The 23,825-nt window shown below is 35.3% G+C and overlaps 1 protein-coding gene across 1 annotated transcript in view; it reads left to right on the top strand.

Annotated features, from left to right (window-relative positions):
• Nucleotides 1–23,825, top strand: part of MYO6 (myosin VI) — a 92,445-nt gene that overhangs the window by 31,938 nt on the left and 36,682 nt on the right. The window contains exons 11-18 of the mRNA XM_011942955.1: nucleotides 6,549–6,693; nucleotides 8,500–8,657; nucleotides 10,334–10,425; nucleotides 12,495–12,567; nucleotides 14,070–14,197; nucleotides 17,968–18,063; nucleotides 18,378–18,551; nucleotides 21,817–21,855. Of these exons, the coding sequence (XP_011798345.1) occupies nucleotides 6,549–6,693; nucleotides 8,500–8,657; nucleotides 10,334–10,425; nucleotides 12,495–12,567; nucleotides 14,070–14,197; nucleotides 17,968–18,063; nucleotides 18,378–18,551; nucleotides 21,817–21,855 (905 nt within the window). The remainder of the gene's footprint in view (nucleotides 1–6,548; nucleotides 6,694–8,499; nucleotides 8,658–10,333; nucleotides 10,426–12,494; nucleotides 12,568–14,069; nucleotides 14,198–17,967; nucleotides 18,064–18,377; nucleotides 18,552–21,816; nucleotides 21,856–23,825) is intronic.

Here is a 23,825-nt window from a genome sequence, read left to right as displayed (position 1 = left end):
ACACTTTTCCAATAGGTGAGGAGATTAATTTTCTATCATCTATTCAGGCATTTTTTTTTTTTTGAGGTGGAGTCTCAACTCTGTCGCCCAGGCTGGAGTGCAGTGGCGCGATCTTGGCTCACTGCAAGCTCCACCTCCTGGGTTCACGCCATTCTCCTGCCTCAGCCTCCCGAGTAGCTGGGACTACAGGCGCCTGCCACCACGCCTGGCTAATTTTTTGTATTTTTAGTAGAGATGGAGTTTCACTGTGTTAGCCAGGATGGTCTCGATCTCCTGACCTCGTGATTCGCCCACCTCAGCCTCCCAAAGTGCTGGGATTACAAGCATGAGCCACCACGCCTGGCCAGCTATTAAGGCATTTTTGAAAATGTTCAGGATCATTGGATAAATTAATTAGGGCAATTTAATATATAAAAGCTCATGTACTTTATTAATGATAAATGAAAATTTTAATCTTATGCACATTGAAAAGAAAAGCAACTTTTCAACTCTAGTGTTTCAGTCTGTACATAAACAGTAGGACTTTACATAATTCGAAATTTGATCTGTGAATACAGGGAATGTCAAACTGTGAACCATGGCCCAAATTTGGCCCACTGCCTGTTTTTTGTAAGTAAAATTTTATTGGAACAATGCCACATCCACTCATTTATGTGTGGTGTATACCAGCTTTTGTGCTAGTGTCAGAGTTGAGTAGTTGCAACAGAGGCTATATGTCCTGCAAAGCCTAAACTATTTACTGTCTGGCCCTTTAGAGAAAAGATTGTCAACCCCTATGTTAAGACATTATTGTAGGATCTTATACCAAGGATGAGTTAAGGAAAACCTACAGCACCATTTAATGTAGTAGTCAATAATGGGCTTTGGTGTTAGATCCCAGAGGCTCTCTGAGCCTTAGTTTCTTCAGTAGCAAAATTGAATAAACCATGAGAAGGACTTTTAAAGTACAATCAGTAGCTAGTGTAACGCTAAAGGTTCTTGCCTTAGCCACGCCAAAGAATTGGTGTGGCAGCTGCCCGCGGTGAGTGATGGAGACAGGGACCAAGAGAAAAAAAAGCTGTAGACTTTATTGAGCAGAGTGACAGTACAAAGCTTTCACAGTGTGGAAGGGGTCCCAAGTGGGTAGCCAGAGTTAGATTATGCAGTTGCCTTTTAAACTTTTTAAGGCAGGAAATACGTGCAGCTGGAAAATATTACCAGAGCGAGAAATAAAGGCAGTAAATTATTTTGTGATATGTTTTAGATTTTTAGGAAAACCGGAATTAAGTTTTATTTACTTTATGACCTTGCCGCAGTGTGGCAAAGGAGACAGGATTTTATGGGACTTTAGAAAGTTTACAAGGAATTGGAATTAGGAGCATAGATAAGGCCGGCTGGTCACAGAAAAATGGGCATTTAACATTTCTTTTCGTTTCAGGGGAGGGGAAAGGGAGAGAGGACATAGGGAAGCTTACAGCAAAATTTTTGCTGTTTGTAGCTTTCTTGGGGAAGAAAACACATGCACAAATCCTGATGTTAGGAATATTTTAAGCACATATCTTTAATATTATTCATCCAGGACCAAAGTAAGTCCTGATGCAGGAAAATGAGTGAATTTCACAGCTTTCTGAGCCCCTACTCTACCCAGGAAGCCCAACTGGCACCTCCTCTCACTAGCAATAGTGTGCATACAGGGAAAGAGCACAAGAAAACAGGAAAAAAAAGAAGATTAAAAAAAGTGTTATATGCAGGTCCCTTCTTATTCTGTATGTCATCATAAACATCATAATTGTAATCTGTATATCATAAATGTAATGAGGTAGGGGATATTATCTCCATTTTACAAAAGTAGAACCTGTGTTGAAGTGATGCATGTGGTTATTGATGAAGTTGTAGATGTGAGAGCTGGTTCTGCTCATGTCTGACTAACTCAGAGGCTTGTGATAATTGTCCCTTCTTTTTCCCAGGCCACTGAAATTTGTGTCTATGAATGAACAGACTAAAATAGATGTCTTAATGATTTTCCAATTTAGTGTTCCGTAATGCTGTGAAGTCAATAATGTGAGATGCAACATAACATAGTGGATGGGAACATGTGCTCCTGATCCAGATGCTTTACCACATACTATCTGTGTGACCTTAGGCAGGGAACTTAGCCTTTTCATGTCTCAGTTTCCTCACTGTAAACTGAAGATAATAGTCCCTACCTCATGTTATAAAGAGGAATATCTGAGTTAAATATTTGTAAAATGATTTGAATACTTGTGTCTGGCACATAGTAATCATTATAAGTGCTTTAAATGAGTAAGTACAATTAAAATACAGATTGCTCCCAATTTAAAATGAAAAAAAATTCAAGCAAAATTAGGTATGTTCTTAATGTGCATTAAAATTTTTTATTGTTTTTTGAAGGATTGGAAGATTTGTTTTGAAAATATAATGAATGTTAGCATACATTTCATTTGCTCTCTAGCATTGTTATACCAAAGGAGCACATGTGGGAGATTCTAACACACAAAAAAACTTTACAATAATTAACACACGCTTTAGAAATGTTGTTAGAAGTGATAAATGGCATCTTCACACCTCTTATTATTACCCTGTGGTAGAAGATGCAGTTGTATAGAGTATTGTAAGTGTTGCATGATCAAGTTAGTTGAAGAGTATGAAATGCCCAAAAGGTAATGCTATTTGCATTATCTCTTATTTTTCTTCTCTAACTTCCTTCTCTTGAAGGGAAAGTGAACAGAAGTTAAGGAAGTTTGGAAAGAGGCAGGGAATTAATAAGATTAATACATGATTAAATTAATTATTTTAAAAGCTAAGATTTTATATTTGTCTTCATCCTTCCTGTGACTCTTCCTATAGGTCCAAATGGTTTCTTTCTAATTAGAAGTGATTTCTTTTTTCCCTAGGGAGCTTAATTTGGCATGTCTTAGCAATTTGAAAAAAACTTGGTTTTGGCAGGGCATGGTGGTTCATGCCTGTCATTCCAGCATTTTGGGAGGCTGAGGCAGAAGAATTACTTGAGCTCAGAAATTTTAAGACCAGTCTGGGTGACATAGTGAGACCCCATAAAACAAAACAAAAAAAACCCAAAAAACAAAAAACCAAAAAAACCCCAAAACACACACACACACACACAAAATAAATTAGCTGGGCATGGTGGTGCATGCCTGTAGTCCCAGCTACTTGGAAGGCTGAGGTGGAATGATTGAGCCCAGGAGGTCGAGGCTGCAGTGAGCCATGATTGCACCACTGCACTCCAGCCTGGGAGAGTGAGATCCTGTCTCCAAAAAAATTTGGTCTTTTTATAATTATTCTACTGGAAAGATTATTCTCCAATAAGCACTTACAGGACTTTTAACTGTCATAAAGAAGTTTTTGCATGATGAAAATGCAGAAAACACTTATTGGGACTGCCTGTGTTTTTAAAATTCCACATAACAAAATGTTATTATAACAGCAAACTTTTAAAATGTTTGAAGAAGTTCTTTTTTGGAAACAAATGATATGAAAACTTTACATGATAGTATTTTGCCTTTTCAGAATTATTAAAAATCCTGGGTTTTTTTTTTCTTAGTCTTACATAATTTTTGGAGTTATTTAAGAAACTTTGCAATATAGTAAAAAAGAAGAAATATTTAAATGAATTATTTGATGGTTGGTTTTTTGAGAGCTATATAATTTTGGGCGATATGTATATGTATAGAACCTACACATGAGTAATAAGCACATTTTCATAGAATGAAACATTCAAAATATTCTCAAAGTATCTCTCTTTTTTCTTTTTTTTTTTTGTAGGAGCTTTATTGAGATCTAATTAATATACCATACAGTTCACTCAATTGAAGTGTACATTTCAGTGGTTTTTAGTATTTTCAGAGTTGCGCAACCATCACCGTAGATTTAGAACATTTCATCACCCCACAAAGAAACCCCATACCCATTGACAGTCACTCCTCATTGCCCACTTCTCTCAGCCCTAGGTGACCACTAATCTACTTCCTGTCTATAAATTTATTCTGGACATTTCATATAAATGGAATTATATAATAGGTGGTCTTTTGTGATTGGCTTCTTTCACTTAGCATAGTGTTTTCAAGGTTAATCCATGTTATAGCATTTAGCAGTACTTCATTTTATTTTTATTGCTGAATAATATTTCATTGTATGGATATACTACGTTTTGTTTATCCATTTGTCAGTTTCTAGACATTCGAGTTGTTTCCATTTTTTGGCTATTATGAATAATGCTGCCGAGAACATTTGTGGACAAATTTGTGTTGGGATGTGTTTTCATTTCCCTTGAGTAAATACCTTGGAGTGGAATTGCTGAATCACATCATGGTAAACTCTGACCTTTTGAGGAACTGTCAGACTTATTCAAAGTAGCTTTTCCACTTTACAGAGCTATTCTCATCAAAAGTGTGTGAGGGTTTCATTTTCTCCATATCCTCACCAGTACTATGTGTATGCTTATAGCAATCATAGTGGGTGTGAAGTGTTATCTCTTTGTGGTTTTTATTTGCATTTTCCTGATGGCTCAAAATGCTGAGCATCTTTCTGTGTGCTTACTGACCATTTGTATATCTTTTTTGGAGAAGTGCCTGTTAAGATTCTTTGCCCATTTATTAATTGGGTTGTCTTTTTATTACCAAGTTGTAAGAGTTTTAAAAATATATTGTAGGTACAAGTCCTTTATCAGATATATAATTTGCAAATCTTTTCTCCCATTCTGTATGTTATCTTTACTCATTTGGTAGTGTTCTTTGAAACTCAAATTTTTATTTCAGTGAAGCCTAATTTATCTGTTTTTTCTTTTATTGCTTGTGATTTTGGTATTATATCAAAGAAATGAAGATTCATACCTATGTTTTTTTCTAAGAGTTGAGTAGCTTTAGCTCTTATATTTAAGTCTTTGATTCCATTTTGAATTAATTTTGTATATGGTGTGAGGAAGGGGTCCAGCTTCATTCTTTTGCATGTGGACATCCAGTTGTTCCAGTACTTTTATTAAAGAAGCTGTTCTTTCCTCAATGAATTGTCCCAACAACATCTTATTATAAGGTCTCATTTTTCACATTTTTTTCTCATACATATTCTGAGATTGGTATGTTAAGTAACTTATGAATTTGTCATAAAATTCTCATTTTCACACATTCTTTGTAGTTTTTAAGTTAGGTAGTCTTAGAATATATCATTTATTAATATTAATCTGAAAATATTTGGAAAATGTTACTTTTATTATAATACAAATAAATAAATACAAAGAATAATCTTTATCTAATACTTTCTGTGTACCAGACATTCATTATTCCAAACACTTCACATACATAACCTTATTAATCTAAATAACAACCATATAAAGTAGATAAAGTAATTATCCCAGTTTTATGGACGAGGAAACTGAGCACAAAGAGAATAAGTAACTTATTCAAGGTCACATAGCTAGTAGTTGTAGAGCCTGATCAGCCCTGAGACTAAAGCACTGTCTTTCTTTATAGTATTTTTTAAAACAGCCCTTATTAATAGAAATCTATAGATATGATGTACTAAGGCAAAAATGACCTGCCTGGCCGCCTTCTGCTGCAATATATCTTTTCCTCACATGCCCCTGCGCAAGCACACAAAAAATAAAATGGCACATGTGCAGGCTGGATGTGCCAGTGGCAGATTTCTCAAAATGCCCACATGGGTCAAGACCTAACTGCATTGCCTTTTTTTTTTTTTTTTCTATTTTCTGCTCTGCAGTGTAAAGATACTGAAAATGTCAAAAAGACTTGCAGATACCTCTAAGGGTAACATTAATAAGGAAAAGAGGAAGTGTTTGTATGTATTGATCTCTAGCACAGAAAGTCAAGCTGTTGGAGAAACTGGACAGTGGTATACATGTATATTAATGTGTATATGAAACATAAATGAATTTTGTGTTTAGAATTGAGCTCATCATGCAGATATTCCAGAATTGGAAAAAATCTAAAATCTGAAACGTTTTTGGTCCCAAGCATTTCAGATAAGGGATACTCTACCTGTACAGGTAATAGTAATTGTCTCTTCACTCCCTTCAACCCACTTCAAAGCAATGTGAGTACATGCTTATTACGTATGCATAAACACATCCATAGACAGATATATACATCCAAATTGATCTATTCAGGTGCCTTACAGCGTTTGCACTAAAATCACTCCTTGAAATATATTGGAGTCATATGAATTTTAATGATGAGATACTATATTTCTCTAAAGAGTTAATATATTAAAAAGGATTATAATCTATCATTAGTGTAGTTTGCTTATAGGGTCATAAAAAATGAAACAGTGGCAGTTTAATATTGATGTGCTTAAAGGATTATACCATGGACTTCCCCAAGGGAGGGTCATCTGTTGATCTTAGCAGTATGGGTGTTTGACAAGGATGGTGAAAAAGTGAGGTGGATTTAAGAGTTACAAATAAGCCTTGCCCATTATATAGTTTTTTGTAAGTGAAGTATAATTGTAAGAAATGGGTCTTGAAAATCTGGTTTATATAACACTTACTAATTTCAGTTAAAATATATTTCCATTAGGTGGTTGTAATCTGAAGAATAAATCTGCTCAGTCTTTGGAATGTTGTGCTGAATTGCTGGGTTTGGACCAAGATGATCTTCGAGTAAGTTTGACCACAAGAGTCATGCTAACAACAGCAGGGGGCACCAAAGGAACAGTTATAAAGTAAGTTCCTTAACTAATTGCGCAGTGAAAATTTTGCCTTTCGGTTTGTCAAGGAAAAACATAAGTTACATTACGTTTAAAACCTGAGCTTGATAGATGAAAATTCTGTGCATCTCAGTGTAGTGATCCATCAAATAAATAAATGGAGTTTAACATAGCTCTTAAAGTTGTTCCTTGTTGATATTTGGAATTTATAAGGTAAGCGAGATGTACTTTTCTACAACTATGAAAATACGAGCTGATGATATAAATCAATATGTGACAGTTTTAGGCAACAGATCATTTTACTTTAATTTTTTATGATAATAATGTTTACTAAAACTTGTACTAAGCAGATTTCACTTTAGCAAAATACTTAGCAAATGACACTTTCCTTATGTTTAGGATTCTTTATTTGGGAGAAATTACCAATGACAAGAAATAAGGGCTTAACCAAGATTTTAAAAATCAGTAACCAAGAACTTCTAGATTGTACCTGGATGTTTGTATACTTTTGTCTCCATGTCCTGTATTTTATATATTTTTGGTTTTGGTAATGTAGAATAAAATTGACATTCAGCCTTGTCATTCTGAGGCACTGCAGGATCTTCATTTGTGAAGGGAAAAAGACGCTTTCTCTCTTACTAAATAAGACAGGCAGTGAGCTCTAGTGACATATTTCAGAAAAATTTGCAACAAATTTAAACAGGAAGAATTTTTGTAAAAGCTTTTAGCCTCTCAGAAAATTGGCTACCTCTTACTCTTTTGAAAATTTTAGCAAGGTATGCTTAGCCTGATTCTTTGCTAAGCAAATTCAGAATTGTTCTTCTTATAAAGAAAAACTCTGGAAGAAGTTTGTAGAGCAGCACCCTACAGCCTGCAGTTACTTGGTTCTTTAGAGATATCTCTGTGGTCCAAGGGAAAGCCCATACATGTGCAGGTGGGTGGTTCTCAGGCGTTGCTTCCTCCATTTTCCCATTTTCTCCTTGTTCCAAAGCAGTTTTTTGTTGTTGTTTCTTTTTTTCAATCGATGCCATTCCAGGATCCAAAGTAGCTCTTTTTATGTATTCTATGTATAGCGTGTCCACATGAAACTCACTTCAAGAAAGGGTTCAATTGCAGAAAACGTAAGTGAGAAATCACTGTTTAGAGAGGCTCAAGTATCAAGTGTCAGTCTGATCTGAATGACTTACAATTCTACTTACAAATTTGACTTTTTTTTTTTTTTTGGTGCTCTCTTGGTACCCCATGCTTGTCTTTATGATAGTATTTAGCATGGTGTTTGGAAATTCTCTTCTGTGCAGTGTCTCTTCATCAGACTATCATTTTCTTGAGGACAATGGCTGTGTGTCTATACTTGGAACATTTAATACTGTTATACCATATAGTTAGTTATATTAAATAGTAGAATGGGACAGTTCAGATTTTAAGATGTAAACATTTTATCCTAAACAGTGTAAAGAAGTTACCAAACTTTAAAGTTATCCTGAATTAAACAGTTTCCTTTGCATTTAAGGAAAGCCACAAGGAAGGTTATTCCTTTGAATAATTTTGCATGAATAATTCAGGATGTAAATTAAGGTCAAAATGATTTTTTAAGCCTAACTTTTTTTTAACCCGATAATAGACTTTTGATCTAATTTTAGGTAATTCCGTTAGTTCTCTTGTAGCAGTTTTCTACTTAGCCCCATTTTGTCCTATTCTCCCACAACCTTTGGTATTTATTTTGTTCTCCCTGTGGGTATGTTTAGGTGCACTCTGACTGTGGTATCATTTTCACAGTATACTGTCATAAATAATTTTTACTAGTATAGTTTTCTTTTATAGGGTACCTCTGAAAGTAGAGCAAGCAAACAACGCTCGTGATGCCCTGGCAAAGACGGTGTATAGCCATCTTTTTGATCATGTGGTAAACAGAGTAAATCAGTGTTTTCCTTTTGAAACATCATCTTATTTTATTGGAGTCCTAGATATTGCTGGTTTTGGTAAGTAGAGTTTCTTTTGTGAATATATATTCATTTCATATTTTTTTCACACATTAGAATTTGTTCTTAAATCTTTTCTCCTGTAACTCATTTTACTTGATGTATGTGTAATTATATGTCTACACTCACATTTCGTAATATGACCTAGGTAGGGAGCTGATACTTTAAAGAGAAGAGGAAAGACTCGTGGGGATTAGTTTTGATGATACTAATGCTAAAATTAAAACATTGATTGAAACTGCTATAGTTAAGGATATCTCTGTACTCTTAAAGGACTACATCTGAATAAAGGTCAATCCTTGTGTGCTACTAATAAAGATAATACTTTCACTAATTAAATAACAAAAAAGATAGAGTTGCTACAACCATTGACTAATTTGTAGAGCTGGGGATAGGTTGAACTAACTTACAGGACAACCTCATTAGTATGTTTAGAAATTCATTGCTGTTGGTGTCAACAAGTAGCTGTATTTTCCATCAAATGAATAAGATACCAAGATAAGTAATTAAACAGCTCTAGAGCTGTTCAACCAGAAATGAAATGAGTCACCAGCATATGAATGCTGCTTTGCTCTGAATGACAAAAATATGAAAATCTTGAAGTGTAAATCTAATGGGTTTTGTATTGGGCTTTATCGATGTGGGCATTGTTTCTGGCTGTGAAGGAGTAGTGTCGTCTTTGTGGTTTTTGCCGAAGAAATGTTTGAGTGTTTACATTTGGGGAGGGATGGAGTATTGCTTTTGATGCAATATGTATTTTAAACTTTATAATTCTCTACCTTTGAACTACCTTTGGTTCAAAGGTAGAGAATTATTAATTATTATTATTATTATTATTAGTTTTTTCCTTTTTTACAACAGTTTTAACATAACACGCACAAAGGATTATAAAATTGTAAAGCCTAATGTATCTTAGACATCATGTAATATAATCTCTTAATTTTAGAAATGAATTCGTATCCACAGCATTTTTGATAAGTAATTTTATAGATTATGCAGAAAAAAATCTTCAAAAGCACTTGTATTTTAAGTCATTTTTGTGCTTAATTTACATTGCTTTAATACCTGTGCTTTAAAAAATTGTTGACCGGGTGCAGTGGCTCATGCCTGTAATCCCAGCACTTTGGGAGGCTGAGGCCGGCAGATCACTTGAGGTCAGGAGTTCAAGACCAGCCTGTGTAACATGGTGAAACCCTGTCTCTACTAAAAACACAAAAATTAGCTGGGTGTGGTGGCATATGTCTGTAATTCCAGCTACTCGGGAGGCTGAGGCATGAGAATCACTTGAACCCGGGAGGTGGAGGTTACAGTGAGCCAAGACTGTACCACTGCACTCCAGCCTGTGTGACAGGGAATCGGTCTCAAAAATAAATAAATAAATAGTTACAAGTGACTTACATTTTATATCTTTTAGTACACAACATTTATCTCATTTGAGAAACACCTTGTCAACTGAAGCAGGGTATTTTTAATACTTTTAATGCCTATAAAGTTTTGTCTTGAAATGAGAACATTTGGGAAGTGTAGAACAAATATATATATATATATACACGTGTATATATATTTTTTTAACCTAATTTTAAATTAGGCCATTATTACAATTACATTTTATTCTATGATAAATTTATATGAAGTTGATCTCATAATGACTCTTGGTTCTGGTTTTATATTTTCAGAGTACTTTGAGCATAACAGTTATGAACAATTTTGCATCAACTATTGCAATGAAAAACTTCAACAATTTTTTAATGAAAGGATTCTGAAGGAGGTAATTGCCCTTATAACTTAAATTTAAGATCTGCATAAAGCTGTTTTAAATTTCAAGGAAGAGATATGCTGCAGTTACCCTGATGGGTGGGGATGGATGTTGTATAATAGAAGGTGACTGAAGCCCGGCAGAGGCCCTGGGGCTCAAGCACATCAAAAGTGTTAATGGTTCAGCTGAAGTTTAGGGACCTGATAAAAACTCTTAATGGGGGCTTCCTCAGAAGTGAACATCTATTTTTATTAGTGACTTTTAATAGACTTGAAGTTCTGTTTCTTTTTATGATTTCGTTGTCTCTACTTTTTTTTTAAATTTATTTTTAAATCTATTTTTATTTTTATTTTTTTTTTAAATAGAGTCTCGCTCTGTTGCTCAGGCTGGAGTGCCGTGGTGTGATCTTGGCTCACTGCAGCCTCTGTCTCCCGGGTTCAAGCGATTCTCCTGCCTCAGCCTCCCCGGTAGCTGGGACCACAGGTGCGGGCTACCACACCCAACAGATATTTTTAGTAGAGACGGGGTTTCACAATTTTGGCCAGGCTAGTCTCGAACTCCTGGCCTCAAGTAATCCACCTGCCTCGGCCTCCCAAATGCTGGGCTTACAGGCGTGAGCCACCGCGCCTGGCCTGTTGTCTCTACTTCTACCACACCAAACAACTTTCTACCCTCATCCCTGCCTTTGGCATCTCTCATTCTGTTTTTTTTTTTTTTTTTTTTTTTTTTTTTTTTTTTTTTTAGATGAAGTCTTGCCCAGGCTGAAGTGCAGTGGTGCGATCTGGGCTCACTGCAACCTCTGCTTCTTGGGTTCAAGTGATTCTCCTCCCTTAGTCTCCTGAGTAGCTGGGACTACAGGCACGTGCCACCATGGCCAGCTAATTTTTATATTTTTAGTAGAGCTGGTGTTTCACCATGTTGGCCAGGCTGGCCTTGAACTCCTGACCTCAGGTGATCTGCCTGCCTCAGCCTCTCAAAGTGCTGGGATTAAAGGCGTGAGTCACCATGCCCTACTGTACCTCCCCTTCTTCAGGTCTCTCTGCTTCTGCCTACTCTGCTGCCTGCTCACCTTTTGCTGTCTGGCAGCAAAGCCACCAAGTCAGCAGATTTGATGCATCGATTGTCCTGGAGTGCCTCTGGGCAGTACTTTCCTTGTCACGCCAGCTTGTGGACTGTCAGCTGCTTCTGCTGTATCTGGGCTGAAATGTGCAGTATTTTGTTTCCTATTCCCATCCTTTCTATCTTTCCCACATTTTTATTATGTTTATGTTTTTATGGGCTTCCCAGCACATTCTAGCTTTTGTACATTTTACTTACATTCTATAGTTAAATGAATTCTGGCATAAACAAACAGGTAAAACAAGTATTTACCAGTAAGGTAATTTTTCTGAAAATGTTTATCCAGTCACATTAGTTCTATTACCATGTGAAGTTTTACTTTCATGCCTCTAATTTAACATAAGCTAATCCTTCCCTTCTACACCAACCTACGAAAAAACTTTATCTAGAAACATTATAAAAAGGAGACTGTATTTTGATTTATGTTCACTTTTTTAATATCCTTTAAAATAAATGTGAATTTCAAATTGAGATGTGTTAAAGTGGACAATGCCTTCTAGAATGTCGGAAACCTTTTCTAGTATCTCTCATGGGAGGAAATATTTAAACATTTCAGGAAACAGTGTTAAAACATATTTACTTAAATTCATTGCATAGTTTACCCATGTATGATAAAATCCCTTTAAAAATTTTAAGAAGACACAAGACATAGTTGAGGACTCAAATTTGATCATATATTGTTCTTCCAAATTACGCTTATTTTCCCCAAGTGATGTATGCCTCATATATATTATATCACTGTGTTGATATTAGAGTCCATTTGCAGTTAATTGCTATTTCCTCGACTTTAGTGCCTGTCTGCAAATGTTCAAAATCTGTTATGTTTTTGGAAAACATTTAAGGCTATACCAGTTTGTATAAACCTTTGCATTCTAATTAGTAAATGTTATGTTCAGAAACAGCACAAAATTCACTATTGCTCTGTATTTCCATATCTATGATTATGATTATTTAATTTTTAGGAACAAGAACTCTATCAAAAAGAAGGTTTAGGTGTTAATGAAGTACATTATGTGGATAATCAGGACTGTATAGGTATGTGTTTTTTAACTCCACCTTTGAAAAATATGGGAAGATGAAGTGAATGTGTTCAGTACTTTTTCTGTGCTTTGTAATTGACATGACTTGTTATATGACTTGAAACTGGTATTTGAGAGGTTACTTCTCTATTACTGCTTGGAAGTTATTTTTTCCTACCAAGACATCAAAGGTATCTTTGTTGGAAGTTTTCTATAATCTCTTCTATTTATTTTGAAGGATGTTTTCCTACTTAAATAGTTAGCATGTGAATTGGTTAAGGGGGAAACTTAATTGCCTAGTCAGCAAAGAGATTTATTCACCTGAGGAAGTCCTTAGTTAGGCCAGGCTCCAGGCAAGTTTGTCAGGGTCTGCCCTGCTTTTCTGTGACTCTGTTGGTTCTGCTGTACTCTGTGCGTTGACAGCACCCTCTAACTGGTTGTGAGTTGACTTCATGTGTCACAGCCAGATAACACTGTGCAGCATGAGAATAGAGGCTCTGCTTTCATTTTAGTGGTCAAGAAACCTTTCCCTGTAGCCCCACAGCCAGTTTTCAGTCTTTCGTTTCTTTCCCACCCCATCTCTAAAATAGACTGTTGGGCAAGCCTTGTTTTTAAAACACAATTTGACAATCCTGTTAGTAACTGATGGGCTAGATTTGAAAAAAAAATGGTATAATAATAATATTACTTTACATCAGTATAAATTTTCAAAGCATTTTCACATTTCATCTGGTCCACTCCACATTTCCTTAACACACTGACCCTTTCTAACCTCTGTGTCTTTGACTGTGTGGTTTGATATGGCTGGAACTCTTTCCCTTCAATTTGTCTTTTGGCCCACTTTCACCTCCTACTACATCTATCAAAATACTTGCATTCGTAGCTTAGTTCAGCATGCCCCTCCTGCACTACCACTAGTTACCCAAGAAGCATCATTTTCTCACAATGTACTTAGAATCTTTCTCTTCCTATGTCTTATAGCTTTGTTTCACTCAATAATTGTTACATACTGTATTCAAGCAGTTTACATTTTATAGTTAGTTTGGACAGGAAGGAAAATCAAACGAATGGAAAGAGTGTAAAAATGTGTTGTTACAGATTTTGTTTGAAAGCATTTACATCAGTTTCTAAAAGTATTATTAACAAGCTATGCATGCAGAAGTTTCTGTTGTTTTACTTTACTTTGAATATAGCTATCATTTGGAAAAGGAGGAATTTCCAATTCCTTAGCCTCTTCTCCTGGTTTACAAATGGCATGGTTATTATAGTCATTTGCTGTCTTTATGTAATAGTTTTTCTAAAACCTATATTAATTATATACTGTTACTTCTTTATAAATGGCCAGATTTGAAATAAAAATCCATCAGCTCTCTGTAACTTTTGAGAGAACACGTATAGAAGAATCATGTGCTATCTTGTTTCTGGTCAGTCCTTGAAATCTGTGATCAGTGAATTGTTCACATATCTTTAAAATGTTATGTTTTTACACTGTTGTGAGTGTTTCATTTTTTGAAATAGATTTAATTGAAGCCAAATTAGTGGGAATACTGGATATTTTAGATGAAGAAAATCGCCTTCCCCAGCCAAGTGATCAACACTTTACATCTGCAGTTCACCAAAAGCACAAGGATCATTTTCGACTCACTGTGAGTTTGCCATTCTGAAACTGAGACTCTATGGTGGGACAAGACATTATTTAAAAGGGTGCATTAGCTATTAGATATTATTAAATAATTAGAATAAACATTATGGCATGTGTAGAGCAACTATATTATTTCCAGCACAATATCTTCCTTAGATGGGTATTTATATATGATTTTTATGTAATCAAGGGAATTTTTCTCTAATGAAAAGTACATTTCACCTGTCTAATATGTACAATGTGCCTGTAGTCTGAGCTACTAGGGAGGCTGAGGTGGGAGGATAGCTTGAGCCTGGGAGTCGAGGTTACAGTGAGTTGTTAGCATGCCACTGCACTCCAGTCTGGGCAAAAGAGCAAGATCCTGTGTCAAAAAATTAAAAGTACAGTGAGGATTACCTGCTGTCTTCATGGTCTCCCTTCTGAGCTAAGTGGATATCACATTCCAGGAGTCACAAGCAGCCATCTGTCTGCTCATTTGTAAGACCAGCAGTTAAGGTTGTGGCTTAGAACTCTTGACTGGTGCAGGCAATACATATTAGATAATGATCAGCCAATTCATTTTGACCCTCTTTCCTAAGGAGTTTTGAATGGAAAATATACTCAGAGAGGGAAATTGAATCTGAAGCAATAGAGAGATTAGGTAGAGTAAAGAGAAGAGCAGACACAGACAGCAGTAGAAGTAAATGAGAGGTGCACTCTAAAAGGGCCGGAAGACCTGGTTGGTTTTTTTTTTTTCTTCTTTTTTTTTGAGACAGAGTTTCGCTCTTGTCACCCAGGCTGGAGTGCAGTGGTTCTATCTCGGCTCACTGCAACCTTTGCCTCTCGGGGTCAAGTGATTCTCCTACCTCAGCCTCCTGAATAGCTGGGATTACAGGCATGCGCCACCACGCCCAGCTAATTTTTGTATTTGTTAGTAGAGACGGGGGTTTCACCATGTTGGCCAGGATAATCTCAATCTCTTGACCTTATGAACCCCCTACCTTGACCTCCCAAAGTGCTGGGATTACAGGCATGAGCCACTTCGCCTGGCCCAGAACACCTGGTTTCTGAACGGCTGTTAGGTCCTAGAGCTGTGCTTGAGTCTTTGTGGCAATGAAAAGTAGAGCCATTCTCCATGAGGGTGGACTGTGTGGCTATTGAGATGTTTTCTGTGTTCACCTCTTCTGAGCCTGTCTTTTCATTCAGTCATCATCACCTGAGGTAATAAAGGCACAACTCCATCCTTGTACCCAGGAAGAGCTTGGCTAGTACAGACAATGTGCTAGCCACACAAATGGATGTCAGTTTCAACCACAAAGATAGGTGCTGCCTCATCTCACAGATAACATCATTAACAACAACAACAAACAGGAGAGTGAGAAAGAAAAGCTGTTTGGAGTTGCTTAGTGGAATTAGGAAACTAATAGGCAAAATTGCCTCCCAAACAAACTGTATATTATTTTGAGATTGTAACATAGTATAATGATTATTGCTTTGATGAATCCAGAAACTTAAGTGAATGGTAACAAGTAGTTTTGTTTCCATTCATTATTAACAAAATCAGTGGCAAACAGGTTAAATGAATTTACCTGAAAAGCTGATATAATTGTGTTAACCTTCACTAGAGTCTAAAATCTCACAACCACCTGCTCCATTGACTTGCATTTCTTCTGTATCCCTAAATATTTCTTGTAATGTGGAACCTATTTCTGTTACTTCAGTGGGGATAGAAATAAAACAATATGTATCCTCAACAAAACTTTTGCTAAAATTGAAGATACGTATCCAATCCTATTCATTCATAGCTCACTGGTCTTTGTATGGCCGGCCTGTGGATGCGTGGTTACCTTTACCAGGAGTTGGCACCTAGAGTCACAAGCAGGTGACTTACCTGGGGCACTGACTGCTAGTCAACAGAATTTTCACGAGGGTCTCAGAGGCATGTGACTTAAAGGACAGTAAACTGAAGCATCAAGAATGGGCCTTGGCTGCTTTTGTCAACCAAGAACAAGAATAAGGCAGTAAATCCTACTTTATATAGATTATTCCTTTTGTTGTATTTTTCGAAAATAAATAATCATTTGTCAAACACTTAGATGTGGAAGGCACTATTCTAATGTTTTTACTGAATGATTGAATCCTGTTAGATGTGTATGCTACAGATGAGGAGACATACAAGGAGAGGTTAAGTGACATGCCTAATATAGCACGTGAAGAAATGGTAGGTTGGGAGTCAGGCTAGGCACTTTGGCTGCAGAGCCTGCACTCTTACTTGTTCTGGTGTATTGCCTTCCCCAGGGAAGAGCCTCTCTGTTCTGCTGCCTCTTCAACCTTAAGCAAGCCTCTAAGGTTCCCAAGTCAGTTTTCTCAGTTTTAGTTTTTTAGATTTTTGTTTTTCATTTTTTTGTAGAGACAGAATTTTGCCATGTTGCCCAGGCTAGTCTTGAACTGAGCTCAAGTGACCCACCTGCTTCAGCCTCCCAAAGTGCTGGAATTATAGGCAGGAGCCACCGTGCCTGGACAGTACTAACTGGGCCTGACCCTGCTTAGCTTTTGAGATCACATGAGATCAGGCGCATTCAGGGTAGTATGGCAGTAGACTCTCAATTTTAAATGATATCTTTTTTTTTTTTTTTTGAGACAGGGTCTGGCTCTGTTGCCCTGGATGGAGTGCAGTGGTACTTTCTTGGCTCACTGTAACCGCTGCCTCCCGGGCTCAAACCATCCTCCCACCTTAGCCTCTCAAGTAGTTGGGACTACAGGCCTGCTCCACCACACCTGGCTAATTTTGCATATTTTTTATAGAGATGGGGTTTTGCCATGTTGCTCAGACTGGTCTCAAACTCCTGAGCTCAAGCATTCCACCTGCCTCAGTCTCCTGAAGTGCTAGGATTATAGGTGTGAGCCACCGCACCTAGCCCAACATCACTTTTCTTAACCTTAGGTTATTTCAAGGGTCAGATGTGATCTTGTAAGTGAAGACATTTTAGAAACTGTATGACATAAATATGAGATATTATGATTAAATGGTACAACCCTAAACTGATTTAGTTTTCTTGAAATAGATTCAGGCTCCTTGTGTAAATATGTTAGGCTATATTATTTGAAACAGTAGGAGAGTCCCTGTGCTGATGTCAGGTGTTTCTTTGACTGGCTGCACATGGAAATCATTTGGTATAAATGGTATGGGCTTTGGGGTGTTTAAAAGTTCTCTAGGTTGATCCTTTTGTAGTTCATGAGCCTGATGATTGGATTTTCATGCTCATGTGTGAGATGTTCCTCCCTCAGCCTTGTTAATGTGTTGGCACGTTACTCATCTGATGTGAAAGAGATAGATTTTTAAAAGTTCTCCAGGTAATTCTAATAGAGCACCAAGGTTGAGAACCACTGCTTTAGAAATAGGTGGTTAACTTTGTAAAATGCCAACTGTGTTTCGCATGTGCTTTAAAAAAATTTTTTTTAATTATAAGCATGTACTTTTAAATTGTGTTTTTTTTGGGGAGGGGTCTCTCTCTCTCTGTCTGTGTCTCTGTGTGTGTGTATGAGTGTATGTGTGTGTGTGTGTGTGTGTGTGTGTGTGTCTTACTCCTATTTTCTTTCCTAAGAGATTATACCAAATATTTGCTAGATTTTATTGATACTTTAAGGCATACTCAATGCATAAAAGCAGTGTAGTTGTGAAAAGTGTGAAAATTGCCTGTATAATTTCAAGTGTTTTACATCTCAGTTGTTTTCTAAAGAATGATTATGTAATATATTTTTGATCATTTAATAACTCATATATGTATTTTTCAGATTCCCAGAAAATCTAAGCTGGCAGTTCATAGAAACATCAGAGATGATGAAGGCTTCGTCATCAGGCATTTTGCGGGGGCAGTGTGCTATGAAACAGTGAGTATAAGTTTTTCACGGAGAAAAAACCATTTCATGTTGAAGCTGAACTGTACAGTGTGGTAGAGTCTAGTCACATGTGGTTGGTTATTTATTTTTTCACATGTGGTTATTTAAATTAAGTAAAATTTCAGTTCCTCAGTACACTAGCCACACTTCAGGTGCCCAGCATCCACACTGACTAGTGGTGACTGCATTGGACAGTGCAGATATAGAACATTTCTGTCATAACAGAAAGATCCTTTGGACAGAGCTATGTTAAGTGATGTTATCACAAGATGGACAGAAACATTCCTGTTTGATTTATTTTTCAGACCCAGTTTGTGGAGAAAAATAATGATGCTTTACATATGTCTCTTGAATCCTTAATATGTGAATCCAGAGATAAGTTTATACGGGAATTATTTGAATCATCCACAAATAACAACAAAGATACTAAACAAAAAGCAGGAAAACTTAGCTTCATCAGCGTGGGAAACAAGTTTAAGGTATTTGGGTTATTTATTTATTTTTTTTACTACATTTAAAATGAGATTATTGTTTTATATTTTAAAGTAGATAATGTAGATCACTGTCAGAAATCTCACAGTGAAGTTCAAGAGCAGACCCTGCATTGTTGATATTTGTATGTAAAATATCATAATGTAGGCCTAGCAATTGAACATACAGAAGTGCTTGTAATTTTCTGAATGTGTTCATTCTTGGTTCTTAACATATCTGATTCCTTCTCCTAATGTTCTTGCTTCTGCATACTGTCTGGTTGACCTTCAAACCTTCTCTTTCCCATGTGTTTTCTGTTTCCTTCCTCATTCAGCAGTTTTGTTTTAGCTGGAGTAGTCCAGCTCGGGATGGCTAGAGAGGACTAGTTGAGTTGAGAGAGGAAAGCAGGCACAGCCAGGGGCTTCAGGTAAATGATCGCCTTCATGGACTCCTATTTATAAAGTGGCTGCCATGTTAAAAAGAGCCCATCTCAAGTTAATGATTCAGTTTGTAATTCATTTTCAATGTGTTTCTCTCACAGTGGCATTTTGGGTGTGCATATTACACTAAAATTTGATTAAAGCTTTTAATAATTTCTGTTAAAGATAAGCACTTAGGTGTGGCAAACTCTTCTAATTGCTTATTTAACATGGAAGAATATTTCATTTGTTTTATTAATTTTGGATCAGGAATTTATTCTGTAAGATCTGACAAGGAATAGCACAGGATTTGTCTTAGAAACACTACTAATTGGTTCTAGTTGTTGAGTATTTAGTGTAGAAAAAATAATGTTAAAATTTGTGATGTTATGAGTTTAATGAATGACAAACTAATATGTAGAACAAAAATATATATGAGAATTAATTTATTATATATTTCCACAAAGTATTATTGTTATATTTATAATAAAACTCTACATTTGCTTTTCATTATATGTACTTTAAATATTTAAAATAATGTAATTAGGAAAAAGATTTAAGTGTCAGAATGTTATGGTGCTGATAGTATAAGCCTCCCCAATTTGTTGTGGATTGAAATGGACTCTAAATAACTAAATTGATAAAATATTTATAAGAGCTAGGTTTTTTTTTTAAAGCTTAAACATGAATATAGGGAAAACCTCATAATACATTTTTAGGTAACTGAATAAAAAGCCTTGAATTTTGTTATAAGTTATATTCATTAATTATGAGTTCCTGATTCTCTCAATGAACAATCTTTTTTTCTTATTTGAATATTCTATTTCTGAATCGGCATTTGATAGGTTGGTTTAAAAATAGTATATTTGCCTATAAGAAATGGATGTCACTCACTATTTTCCTACTCTAGTGTATTGTAGTATTGCTGATAAGAACATACTTGAAATTTTAGACAATATAAATAAATTCTTACAGTTTTTCTTTGTATTACTAATCTTTTATGTTGAGCCTTGAAACTTCTTATAATTGCTTGTATTTAATACACTTTTTTTACATTAAGCCTCTGAAAGTTATAGCTGAATACTAATAATAAAATATTTCACGTTTTCCTCTGAGATACCTTGAAATAAAATAGTAATAGATTCTTAATTTTAAATATAGTAGAATAGCTCATTAAATTAAAATCAAAGTATATAAGGCAATAAACACAAAACAGGCTATCGTTTACAGCAGTACTTCAGTTATCTAGCATCACTGGAAACTGGAAATTTTCTACTGTGAAGTGCCTTTTTCAGGTTATTGAAACATAAACGCTTTACTGTCATTGTTTTAGAAAAAGTCATCCTTTTTTATGGAAACATAATTCTATTATACGAATATTGGTATGTTTTCTAATAAAAATAAAATACAAATAAAGCATGAGTTGCCTGAGGCTTTTTACTCTTAAGCCTTATGGTCCTTGACTGTTCTTTGATAGTTGACTTTCTTCCCTCTCTTCTCAGCTGCTAAAAGTTTATTTTGATGCTTCTATTCTGATTTTATCTCCTTTTTTTTTTTTTTTTGGGAGAATACTGTGCTTTAGTCTGTGGATGAAGGAGTCTGGACTTTGTGACAGTTGTTTTCTTTACAAATTAGTCACTTTAATACTTCTTAGGCATGGTGGTTCAGATTGAGTTATGGTTGTCAAAACTCTGTCAACCAGATAAGTGAGATACAACTGTATTTCTGTAATTCAATGACAAATCCATTCCATTTTATAACTTAAGCCTCTCAGTTTATGTGATGTATACTGTAATAGTATCACTCATAGGAGAATGAAATTTGGTGTCAGGCCGATGTTGGAATCATGTTTGCCATTATTAGCTCCGTAATCTCAGGCAAGTTATTTATTTCCTTGAATCTCAGTGCTTTCACCTGTAAAATGAGGTCCTTAATTAGGATTGTCGTGTTCTGTCCTTAATTAGATTAAACATAGTAATGCCTGTGAAAAGCTTTGAGGAGTACCTGACTTATAAATGATGTTCGGTAAACTATACTTATTATTAATTATAGCTATGATGAATATAATATATTAGTTTAAAAAATAACATATTAGTTTGTCTTTTGTAAGTAGTATAATAAATATCTCAGTATAAAATCCAGATAGAAAAATTTTACATTATCAACTTATTTTGCAGAGTAGTAAGGCAAATAAATAATTTTAATACACTGCACCATACCACATTATAATCGATGTTATAAAAACAAGAAAGCATAGTAACTTGTAATGTTCATTGTCAATTTTTTTTGAGAAAATTGTGCAAGCGTTTAAAAATAACTGAAATGTAAAATGTTTTAAAACATTAAAGAGGATATCTGTAGCTAGGCAGGACAATTTTGTTTACACTAAGTGTTCCATAAAACAATCCTAATATATACTTTTAGTGTATATTTTAAACATGTCTTCATTCTTAATGTGTGTGACACAAACAGCAGTTTGCCACATTCAAATACTGTGCTATTGATCTCTTATTAAATGCATCCTCAGTATTTTCATTTACTTCCTTCATTGCCTGTACATTTTTCCTCATTCATCCCATCTGCAAATATGAGTGTATGTTTTTAAATATTGCTAATTTTCAGTCTTTTAATTATACAACTTCTGTGTAAGTTATTGTCCTTACTTTACATTAGTCATTTTGCATGATGCTGTCTGTTAAAGAATTTGTGTACCAGGAGGTTGTTAAACTGAAATGTGTTGATTTTGGATGTTATTGCATGTTATTTTATCCCAATACTGGAAAGCTAATATTAACTCATTACACTGTGTACTTTGGCTTTTTGAAATAATAAACTGATTTCCTTTCTTTCACAGACACAGTTAAATTTGCTTCTGGATAAACTTCGAAGTACTGTGAGTACGGTTAAAAAAACAGGTTGTTTTTTTATTGGTCATCTAAAACTATTAATAGTAATTATGCAAGTAGGCATAGTAACCCTGTACTAATTAAAAATACATTTTAAACTTTATTCCCTTATTTTAAAAAATTAGTTTTAAAAATGGTTATAGTTTTGATTAGGTTTTTCTGAAGAAATGTCAAATACATATGTGAAATCAGATTATTTTATAAATATATAGAATTCTTGACTGTTTGAAAATTAAGATTATCTTACAGTTTCAGGAAGGTAAAAATAAGTAGTAATTGTGGAGAATAATTTTTTTTTAGAATTAAAGATTAGGCATGAAATTCAATCTCATTTTATTACCCTTATAATAACGTTCTCCAGACATGGCAATGTTGATGTGGAAAAAATGGACAAAATATTTTTGCACCCTGCTGTGGAGGCAAAATTTATTAGAAGCCTGTTTTTTAACTATACATTTTAGTAATTCACCCCATTTTCTTAAATGAGAAAAACATCATAGAAAGAAATTTCTTATGTGGTTTATATAAATGAAGCATAATTCTAAAGTAAGACTTATTTTTTACACAAATCCACAGAACTTGAAATTTTGTTTTTGTTTTTGAGACAAAGTCTCAGTTCTCTCGCTTAGGCTAGAGTGCAGTGGTGCAATCACAACTCACTGCAACCTCCGCCTCTCGGGTTCACGTGGTCCTCCCACCTCAGCCTCCCAAGTAGCTGGCACTATGGACATATACCACCAGTCCTGGCTCATTTTTGTATTTTTTGTAGATATGAGGTTTTGCTATGTTTGCCAGGCTGGTCTTGAACCCCTGGACTCAAGTGGTCTGCCTGACTTGACCTCCCAAAGTGCTGGCATTTCAGGCATGAGCCACGGCACCTGGTTAGAACTTGCATATGCTTTTTCAAATAGTCGTTTTGAATAGCCAGACATTTATTATATCAGTATTATTGTTGCTTAACTTAGTCAGATTTATTTTTGGAACCATTAAAAATCTTTTTAACATCCTCTTTGGCTGCAAATATCTATCTCTTAAGGCCATGTATCTTTAAAATCCAAGACTGATGAAGATAGTATTTTATTTTTATTTCTTAGATAGGGTGCTGCTCAAAAATTTTGAGATTACTTTGTGATTTATAGAAAAAAAGGATTTCTAAAACATGTTCTAAAAGTGTTGGTGGGCTGGGTGTCATGGCTTACATTTATAATCTCCAGCACTTTGGGAAGGCTGAGGCAGGTGGATCAGGTGGATCACTTGAGGTCAGGAGTTTGAGACCAGCCTGGCCAATATGGTGAAACCTCGTCTCTGCTAAAAAATACAAAAATTAGCCGGGCATGGTGGGGCACACTTGTAATCCTAGCTACTTAGGAGACTGAGGCAGAAGAATCACTTGAACCCAGGAGGCGGAGGTTGCAGTAAGCCAAGATCGTGCCAGTGCACTCCAACCTGGATGACAGAACAAGACTCGCTCTCAAAAATAAAAATAAAAATAAATAAATAAATGAATAAATAAATAAATAAATAAATGTGTTTGTAGAGGGCATCATTGTTGAAATAATTCTTCTGTTTTGCAGGGTAACTGTTTTGAAGAGAAACAGTTATTTGGATGTCTAATTATTTCAGTAGTCAACAGTACATTTCGTTGTATACATAATCAGTATTCTTTTTACCTCATTCAGCATAATATGATATTGATTCCAAATGAATGCCTTTAAGCTTTTAAAAATATTGTTTAACAAAATGTTAAAATGTACAACAGTGTGGCTTAGAGACCTACTGTGTATTTTGAAATAGAATGATTGAAAATATTGTTTCGTTTTCTTTTACACAATGGCTTAAATCTTAAGGGGCATAATTTTATTTACTCCTTTTGTCATAGGGAAATTTTCTTATAGAAATATGTCATACATAAATACATTTAAATATAGAAAAGATCACATGTACTTCATCCTGCAAA

Source organism: Colobus angolensis, unplaced genomic scaffold (genome assembly GCF_000951035.1).
Source record: "Colobus angolensis palliatus isolate OR3802 unplaced genomic scaffold, Cang.pa_1.0 Scaffold213, whole genome shotgun sequence".
Lineage (NCBI taxonomy): Eukaryota > Metazoa > Chordata > Mammalia > Primates > Cercopithecidae > Colobus > Colobus angolensis.
Note: the sequence above shows the minus strand (reverse complement) of the source record. Positions and strands in the feature narration are given on the sequence as shown.